At 58.6% G+C, this 9,084-nt stretch overlaps 1 protein-coding gene across 1 annotated transcript; it reads right to left on the bottom strand.

Moving 5' to 3' along the window:
• Positions 1 to 586: 586 nt before the first annotated feature.
• MAFF (MAF bZIP transcription factor F) lies at positions 587 to 1,744 on the bottom strand. Its single transcript, XM_069490615.1, has 2 exons — positions 1,663 to 1,744; positions 587 to 1,072 (listed from the first exon to the last, which is right to left on the bottom strand). Exons 1-2 carry the CDS (start codon positions 1,696 to 1,698, stop codon positions 614 to 616), a joined length of 495 nt encoding a protein of 164 aa, XP_069346716.1. The 5' UTR covers positions 1,699 to 1,744; the 3' UTR covers positions 587 to 613.
• Between the last annotated feature and the right edge of the window lie 7,340 nt (positions 1,745 to 9,084).

The raw sequence follows: 9,084 nt of genomic DNA, 5'->3' as shown, positions 1-9,084 counted from the left end.
CAGTAAGACAACTCAGCTTCTGGTTCCAGCTCAATGACTTAAGTGGTGTGCGGCCTTGGGTCCACTGCAGGGCTGCCTCCATCTGTTAACTGGGCTCCACTAGTCGTTTCTAACCACTCTCCTAGCTTTGGAAAGCCAGGCGCCCCCAGGCCCAAAGCAGAGGTGGGAAAATCTCTTCAGTGCAGTTTCCCAGCAGGACAGCCAGACTGAGTCTTCAGTCCTGGGGCGGTTTGGAGGGCATATTGGCACATTCAGAGCAGTTTCCAAAATGAGGGATGCCCTCGGTTCCCCCGACAGCTCTTCTCCGAGCCAGCTCTGTATCCCGTTGTTACCAATCTAAGAAGGCTGAACTTTCAGCCAAGGGCGACCCCAGATCTGGAACCCCCCCCCCACCAAAATTGCCCCTCCCTAGGACCATTAGGTCCCAGTTTCGGGGGCTACACGAGGAAGACAGGGCCCCGGGAGGGAATGTGTGTTCATCACAGGGGCTGGAGGCTGCAAGAAATGGGACCTGGGCACAGAGACTGCTCAGGCACTTTGGGAAGAGAGATGGGGTTGGAGGGGCGTGGCTGGGGAATGGGGCGTGGCTCGGGGGAATGGGGCGGGGCGGGCACTAGGAGCAGGCGGCCGGGCCGGGGGCGGGGTCTGGGCCGGGGGCGGGGCCAGACCCCGGGCTTGGGGTGGACTTGACGATGGTGATGACGCTGGCGGGCGCCACGAGCGCGGCTGGCCCGCGGGCCGCGGCCACTGAGCGCGCGAAGCCCTGCAGCGCCTCGCACTTGCCGCGCAGCGCGTCGAGCTCCAGGCGCATGGCCGCGTTCTCACGCGCCAGCTTGTCCACCTCGCGCTCCAGTTCCGACTTCTGCTTCTGCAGCTCCTCCTTCTGGCACACGCGCTTCACGCGGCAGCTGGCGGCGTAGCCGCGGTTCTTGAGCGTGCGGCGTCTCTGCTTGAGCCGCGTCACCTCCTCGGCCGAGAGCCCCCGCAGGTGTCGGTTCAGCTCGCGCACGGACAGCCCCATCAGCGCCTCGTCCGACAGGTGCGGCGTGTTCTCGCTAAGCTCGCGCTTGATCTGCGGGCATGGAGAAACTGAGGCCCGGGGCTCACTCCTGCCTGTGGGCCCCAGCCGTGGGCCCCAGCCCTGGGCCCGGAGCTCAGCAGGTGCTGGGACGCCCTCCTCCCCTCATCCCCCACCCTCGTGCTCCCCTTCACCGCCCTAGCCACTGAGGTGGTGTCTGGACTTGATCCAAGCCCCTGAAGGGGAGCAGGAATCCGGAAAGGGGAAACTAGGCCAAACCAGGATCAGAACACGAAAGCAGGCCACCCCAGGGCTCAGCCTGAATTCTAACCTAGTGCAGTGCTGGACTCAGCCAGAGAAACCCAGGCCGGAAAGCACCTTTGAATGTCCCGGTGGGCAAAGACCTGATGGGGAAACAGGCCCAAAGAGGAAAGTGACCTTCCCCGGGCACACAGCCTGTGACCAGAGCCCAGCCCTCCTGCTTCCTAGCCCATGGCCCTTCCCTTTGGCATCCTGAACGCCTGGTGCCTGCTGAGCCACCCTTGGGGATTCCAGGAAGGGAAGTGGCAGCTGGGATGGCAAGGTCTGCATAGGCAGGGAGGGATGGCCTCACTGGGCACAAGAGGGGCTGGCTGCCTCCTCACCTTCAGGGCTTTGCCGGATAAGGGGTCCCCAGACATGTTTGCAGAAGGTGCCCTCTGGGCTGGAGACCTAGAGGAGAAAGGAAGTCAAAGTCACTTCCTCCCCCCACCCACTGAGAATAAAATCCAAACTCACCACCTTGGCATTCAAAGCCCCTGCTGTCTTAGAACTCATTTCATATCTACCACCTTCCTCTGTCCACATTGGTCCAGCCACAGTGGCCTCCCTGAATGGTTCATTCCAGCCTCAGGACCTTTGCACATGCTGTTCTCCTCACTGTTCTCCTATCTTTCTATAGTGACTCCTTATCGTTAGGTCTTTGCCCAATGCCACCTCCTCAGAAAGTCTTCCCTGACCATCCTGGCTAAAAAGCCCCCCTGTGTCACATCACATAACCCCAGTTATTAACCCTCCTAACAGCCACCTCTGCTGCAGGTCTTATGTTTGCTTCCTCTCTCCCTCCCACCCCTCTTCCACAAAAATGCAAGCCCATGAGGGCAGAGGCCTTGCTTGTATTCCCACAGCATCAATATGCCTAATCAGTGCCTGGCATACAGCAGGTGCTCAATAAATGTGCACCAAATGAATGGACACCCCTCCCCTGGCCATTCTCACATGGGGCTCAGACATGTGTTTCATTTGATTTTTAAAAACTTTTCATTGAAGTACGTATGTATAACCTACATACAGAAAAATGCACAAAATATATGTGTCCAGGTCAATGACTCACGAAGTCCAATCAGCACCCTGTCAAGATACAACACAGCCAGTCACCTCTCCTCCCCAAGCCTCCCCCATCCAGACCTGTGTTGTGGGAAGGCTTTCCAAACTCCTGGGGGCTGCCCAGGAGTAGTTCCACGTGCCCTGGCAGACGGGGCAGCCATACCTAGACTGATGAGGTCCCATTGGCCCCCAGTGCCTCCCCCACGGAATGGAAGCCTCATGGTCACTCAACAACTATTTATTGAGCAGCTACATGTGCTTGGCACTGAGGAGACAGAGATGAATAAAAACTCAGGGAGGGTACATTCCTGGGGCCAATGGTCGTTGCTTAGGCTGGAGAGGCGGTTGTCTCCCAAAGGCCCCATTACAGCAGCTGCCCCCTCAGTCCCCAGATGGTCCGATCTCCCGCATTCAGTGTGATCCAGAGTTTTCTTTTTTTTTTTTTTTTTTTTTTGTTGAGACAGAGTCTCACTTTGTTGCCCAGGCTAGAGTGAGTGCCGTGGCGTCAGCTTAGCTCACAGCAACCTCAAACTCCTGGGCTCAAGCGATCCTACTGCCTCAGCCTCCCGAGTAGCTGGGACTACAGGCATGCGCCACTATGCCCGGCTAATTTTTTTTCTATATAGATTTTTAGGTGTCCATATAATGTCTTTCTATTTTTAGTAGAGACGGGGTCTCGCTCAGGCTGGTCTCGAACTCCTGACCTTGAGCAATCCACCGGCCTTGGCCTCCCAGAGTGCTAGGATTACAGGCGTGAGCCACCGCGCCCGGCCCAGAGTTTTCTCATCTGACAATTCCCAAGGGGAGGGGGTGGTGGGAAACACAGAGAACAAAGGCAGACGCTTGTGGTCTGCAGGGTAGCACCCTCCAACCTCGTGCAGCATTGGCAGTGCCCAGTTCAACAGAGGGCAGGGGGCAAAAGCCCTCCTTGAGCTGTCTGTGGGGCTGACCTCACACACATCTGGCAGGACCAGGTGTTTCCTAGGGACCGCATGGAAGCACTTGGTGCCAGACCCACCTGGGCCCACTCTTTAGTTGTGGGATTCTGGTCGGTCAGTGACCTTCTCTGTGCCTCGCTTTCTCCCTGGGTGACACAGGGGAGTTTCATGTTAAGGCAGATCACATCACACCTCTCTCAGGACCGTCCCATGGTTACCATCTCGCTCGGAGTAAAGCCAAAGTCACTGTAGTGACACACAAAGTGCTGTGGGATGTGCCCCAGCACTGGCCCCTCTCCCTTCGGCCCTGCCTGGCTCCCCCTAGCCTGCTCTGCCCCAGCCGCACGGCCTCCTTGCTGTTGCTCAAACACATCGTCCATGCTCTGCCTCAGGGCCTTTGAACTGCCCCTTCCCTCTGCCCGCCGTCCTCGTGCACTACAGAGCCATGTGGTTTGCGTCCTCACCTCAGGTCCACTCAGTTTAGGATTCCCAACCCCAGACACACACACACACACACACACACACACTCTCTCCCTGTGTCCCCTCCGCACCTCACGTCTCTCTGTAGCACCTTTCGCCCTGTGCAGTGACTACCGCTCACGTATGTGGTACACATCTGTTCCGTGTCCGTCTCCACCCGCGCCATGAGGGCAGAGCTCTCGTCCCGTCCACCGCTGCCTTCCAGTGCTTAGAACAGCGCCTGACATAGCAGATGCTCAAGTAATAGTCACCGAATTCTCATTGTGACTCAGGCCGAGGTGGGGACTGTCCATGGCTTCTCAGGAAACCCCCCCAGCCTCCAGCCCACGCAGTCAGGGGTCTGGCTACTGAGAGGGAAAGAAGGAGGGGACAGGAAAGGGAAGTTGGTACTTCAAGAGATCCCCTGACAGAGGCAGCTGCTGTGGCCCTTGGGTGGGGAGGGCCTTAAAAGTCACCCAGGTTCTTGGGGCTGCCGGGAGAAGCTGAGGCCCAGAGCGCACGTCAGGCCTCAGGTACCTCTAGGCTTGTGCTGACCCTTGGTGGGGATGGGGGTGAGGCTCATTTCATGGGTTGGAGCCCTGAGCCGCAGCCCCCATTGGGACATGCAGGCTCAGCCTGGGCTCTGGCCTCAGTTTCCCTGCCTAGCACTCCAACCCTACGGGGCTTAGGCCCTGCTGCCCACCTGGCTTCCCTACTCGGACAAATCACGTGGAATCTGCTGGCTGCCCTTTCAGAGGCACTGCGTGGAGATGTTCATACACCCCCTCACTGACCCCACCCTTCAGTGCAGGCTCCTAAATGGTCGCCTTCCCCTCACCACACACCTGGGGAGGTCCCAGCTTCCTCCCTACCCCCGCTGGCCTCGGCTCGTGGTCTACACAACAAGTGGACGATCTTTCCACCTGACCATGCCAACTCCCAGATTAAAACCTTCCATGGCTCCCTGCTACCCTGAGGACAGAGTCCAGACCCGCCCTCACAGCACCCCAGGCCCGTGTGTCCAGCCCCAGGCTCGTTTCCTGCCACCGCCACCTCCATTCTGCACTCCAGCCACAAGGAATTTCTTTCACTTCCTCCCACCCACGCTGTCTTGTCTCTGGGCCACCCCCGCCCCCCGCCCCACGCCCCACGATACGTCTCTCCCCTCATTCCCCCCTACTTTGTCTGGCAGACTCCTACTCACACTGCCCTGGCTGTAGACATCTCCTCCTCCGGGAAGCCCTCCCTGACCCCTAGGCCTCATTAGCACCTCCCACCCCTGTATGGTAATGTGTTGCATTTCCTTGTCTTTCCACCAGACAGGGAGCTCCTCGGGCAGGGGCCAGGCTGAGTCAGCTCTGGGTGCTTGAGGCCTCCAGGCACAGGGCCTGGCAGGGCGCAGGCACGGGGGTGTGGGGGAGGGAGGGAAAATCTCTGATACCATCACCCAGCTGTTCGGTGTCCGAACCTAGTTCCAAGCCCAAGCCTAGCTGAACACAGTCTGAGAGGAAAACCTTCTGGCCCTGTCTCTAATTCTCCCTCCTTTCCAGCTGCCTCCTTGCTTCTGCTTGGCAGAGATGGCACAGCTGCCGGGAGAACGGGAAGGGAACAGAAGGGATCCCAGCCACGTGACTTTTGCCCCCAAGGTGGGGTGAGGGAAGCAGGGAAAAGGGCACTAGATTGGGAGTCAAGCCTGCGTTCAAGTCACATCTCTGTTTTCTCCAGCCTGTGTGACCTTGGGCGAGCCGCTGCACCTCTCTGGGTCTCCACTCTCCCATCCATAGGATGGGAACAACACCTGCCTCACAGGGTTGTGGTGGAACAAGTGGTATAAACCGTAGAGGTCGGTGAGCAGCCGGGAGGTTATTAGAGTTGCTGAGTCCGTGTAGGAGGGGTCAGGCCCACAGCCAGCAGTGGGATCTTCTCCGATTCGGCATCTCCCAGCTGGCTGGGGTCACACAGGGAAAGGCAGGAAAGGCCCTTAGAGACCATTGGCCCCCTCCTCGCTTTCCCCAAGGGGAGGTAGAGACCCAGAGAGGGACATCACTTGCCTGAAGTCACACAGCAGGTGAGTGGCTGCCTCCCCACAGATGGGGAGGAATTCTAAACACCTGCAAAGGCCCAGTCCTGAATCCTGATCCCGTCACACTGTCACCTCCCTGGTCCTCCCGATAACTCTGTGAGGTAATGCCCAGATAGGGCACTAGAGGAGTCCAGGGTCACACAGCCAGCAAGGGGTGGAATTGAGGCAACCTCCCCGGGCCCTGTTTCCCTGCCCATGTGAAGAGGAGCCAGGACTTGCCAGTTTCCGCGGCCGCCCAGCTCTGATGTGCCAGGATCTGTGCTGGGCCTGCTGGGGGTATGGTATGCACGTGACCCCGAAATGTGCAGGACCCTCTGTCAGCTGCAGGGGCGCTGGCGTGCTCAGTGATGCCTGTGCAGTGTGGACTGCACAGAAAGGCCTGAGGGGAAAGCAGATGTGAGCCGACTGCCTGTTGGGTGCCGCGTGCTGCGGCAGATGCAGACGCTCCGAGGGATGGCCAGGCCCCTCGCACAAGTCATTCTTCCTCTCTGGGCCCTGGGGTCCTCACTCATAGAGAGGGGATGATCATAATGGCATCAGTGTGTGGAATACAAGAGGCTTAGACAAGATCAGGAGATGCAGATTGTCGGCCCCTCTCGCCATCACACCTCTATCCACTCTCAACACAGCACTAGCCAATCACAGCGTTCATTCCCAGTGGTGGGATGCAGCCCCTGGATCTTTCTCAGCACAGCGCTGCTTTCTACGGAGTTTGGACACAGCCTCAGCATCCTTCTCAACACTGCCTGCAGCGTAGACCTGAGAGGTGGAACTGCTGGCCATTTCCTACTCTGGAGAATGGCGAAGCTATGACAGCTGTGGTTCTAAGTGCCCTTAGTCCCTAGGAAGGCTTTGGACCTGCTGTGCCCTCCTGTCCTCCATGCCCTCCGGTCCCAGCCTCAGCCCCCTCAACTGATGTCAGCTGAGGCACCCACGTTTACCCAGAATGTCCTAGCTCAGCAAAGTCAGGCAGCCACAGAGGGAAAGTCACAAAAAGGGGGAACTTTCTGATAACCTCTGGCTTTTGGCCTCCAACCCCAGGCCAGGGGCTGCTGGGTTGTAAGCTGGGGGGCCTGGATCCGCCGCCTCTGCCTGTCTGGCTGACCCTGGGCCTGAGACAGCAGCTGATCCAACCCCTGTTCTGCAATGGAAACAACCATGCATCTGTTTGGTGGCGCTGGTGGACCAGAACCCCGGGGTCCTGATCACCGGCTCAGGCTCTCTCTTCCATGCCCAGCACCAGCACCCCTCCTGGCTTCTTCCCTCGGAAGCCGGAAGCTGGCAGAGCTGACTCCAGGGTCTGCAGGTTCCTGACACTCACTGGAGGCAGGGGGAGCACTCTTACTCTTGGGGGACAGACAGCTGCCTTGTCCAGCCAGTGGCTACAGGCCCTTCTATGTCCCCCTCCCTGGCCCCCCAGTCCATCCTAGAGACATCCCCACCCACTGGCATGGGCTGCTCCTGGCTGCCGAGCCATTTTGCTTGCTCTGTGAGGACAGAGGGAAAAAATGTGTTTTCCTGGGTCTTGGCAGCTCGCACTGGTGGAGCCTCCTCCCTGCTGGCAGGAGAGCAAGGCTGGGGGAAGCGAGCACTGCAGGGAGGCAACGGCCTGGGGTTCCAGCCCCAGTTCTGCCACCCACTCACACTCACTGTGTGACTTCAGGCACGTCACTCCCTCGCTCTGGGCCTCAGTTTCCCAACATGCCAAACCTCCTCTGAGCCCAAGGTACCTTCCAACAATGACAATCTCCAAGTTTATAGTGTCAGATTCTGGCCCAGAGCTCCAAGACCACCAGCAGAGTGGAGGCCTGGAAGAAGGGGAAGGAAAGCAGTGGACACAAACCCCCAGACCATCGGCCTTGACCGTCCCTGTGCTCTACCGGCACAGCCAGGGACCACTTCCTGTTTCCCCTGGCCCATGACCACAGCACCTGCTCGCTGGCCTCCATCTCCAACCCTCACCACTGATCCTCCCCCAGGGCTGTCACAGGGATCGTCTCTGACGCAAACCCACAAACCTGACCATGTTTGGCCCATTTCAAAACCCTGCAGTGCCGGCTCTCCCCAGCCCACACAGTGGGGCCCTCAGGCTCCGTTATGTTCCCGATCCCAGGATCGAGTGCTGACAACAGATGAATGAACAGGCATTCCACTGTCCCTGCATGTTTCCTACAGGGACACACGGGCAGTGTGTGTGCGAGTGTGTGTGTGTGAGGGAGGAGGTCACCTGAGCCCTGAAGGATCTGCTCACTTTGGGAGACTCCTTCAAGGATCCGTAAGCCCTGGCCCTGGCTTCCTGCTTCTCTGGGATCCCCAGGCCTTTTTCTCCATGTGTCTTGGAGCTCTTCAAGGTCACGGACCCAGTGCTCATTCATTCAATCAGCAAACATCCAGGAAGCACCTACTGTGTGCCAGGCTCTGTGCCTAGTCCTGAAGGCCCAAAGATGAAAACTCCTGCTCTCAGGGCTTCCCAGATATCACCACCACTGCGGAGGTGACTCGGCTCACTAGTCACCTCCCCAGGGAAGCCTTCCTTGATTGCCCTGGCTAAGTCAGAGCCCTGATATACACTCTCAAACCGCAGTGACTTCTCCCTCACACCACCCATGGGAGCTGTGGTTTTGCATCAGTCCTATGGGTCCTTCTTTGCCTTTGTCTCCCCTGCTCAGCTGCGAGCTCCCAGAGGGCCATCTCTGGATCTGGCTCGTTCATGGTTTCATCCCCAGCACCTGGCCACAACAGGGGCCCAGTGGCAACGTAGGGATAGAAACATCAGGACTGATGGAGCCCGATGGAGCCCGCTGGGTCCTGGGCCCTAGAGAGCCCCAGGGTGATTCAATGGGAGGTCAAACCTTTCAATGCTAACTTTCCATCTGCGACTGAGTCAACAGCCACTTCCCCTCAGCCCCTGACCCTCGCCCTGCTCGGGATGTTTCCTGCCTGGCTTCGAGGATGGGCCTGCCTGGTTCCTGCGCTCCTGACTGCAACCCCCTTTACTCAAAGCCCACATACTCCTGGAAACCCCGGGCTCCTGGCCTGGGAGGTCCTGGCCTAGTTCCAGCTGTAGATGGGGACATCTGCAGCTCACCAGGGCTTGGAGATTCAAAGTTAAAAGATCACTGGTTCCTCACCCTGGCAAGCTCAAGTGCTCTGTGGGTGGGAGGAAGGGGAAGGTGGGTTAGGAGCAAGGAAGCCCTAGCCCCCAGCCCATCATTCAGGCT

This window comes from Eulemur rufifrons, chromosome 16, assembly GCF_041146395.1.
Source record: "Eulemur rufifrons isolate Redbay chromosome 16, OSU_ERuf_1, whole genome shotgun sequence".
NCBI classification, from domain to species: domain Eukaryota; kingdom Metazoa; phylum Chordata; class Mammalia; order Primates; family Lemuridae; genus Eulemur; species Eulemur rufifrons.
This window is presented reverse-complemented; position numbering and strand designations above follow the sequence as displayed.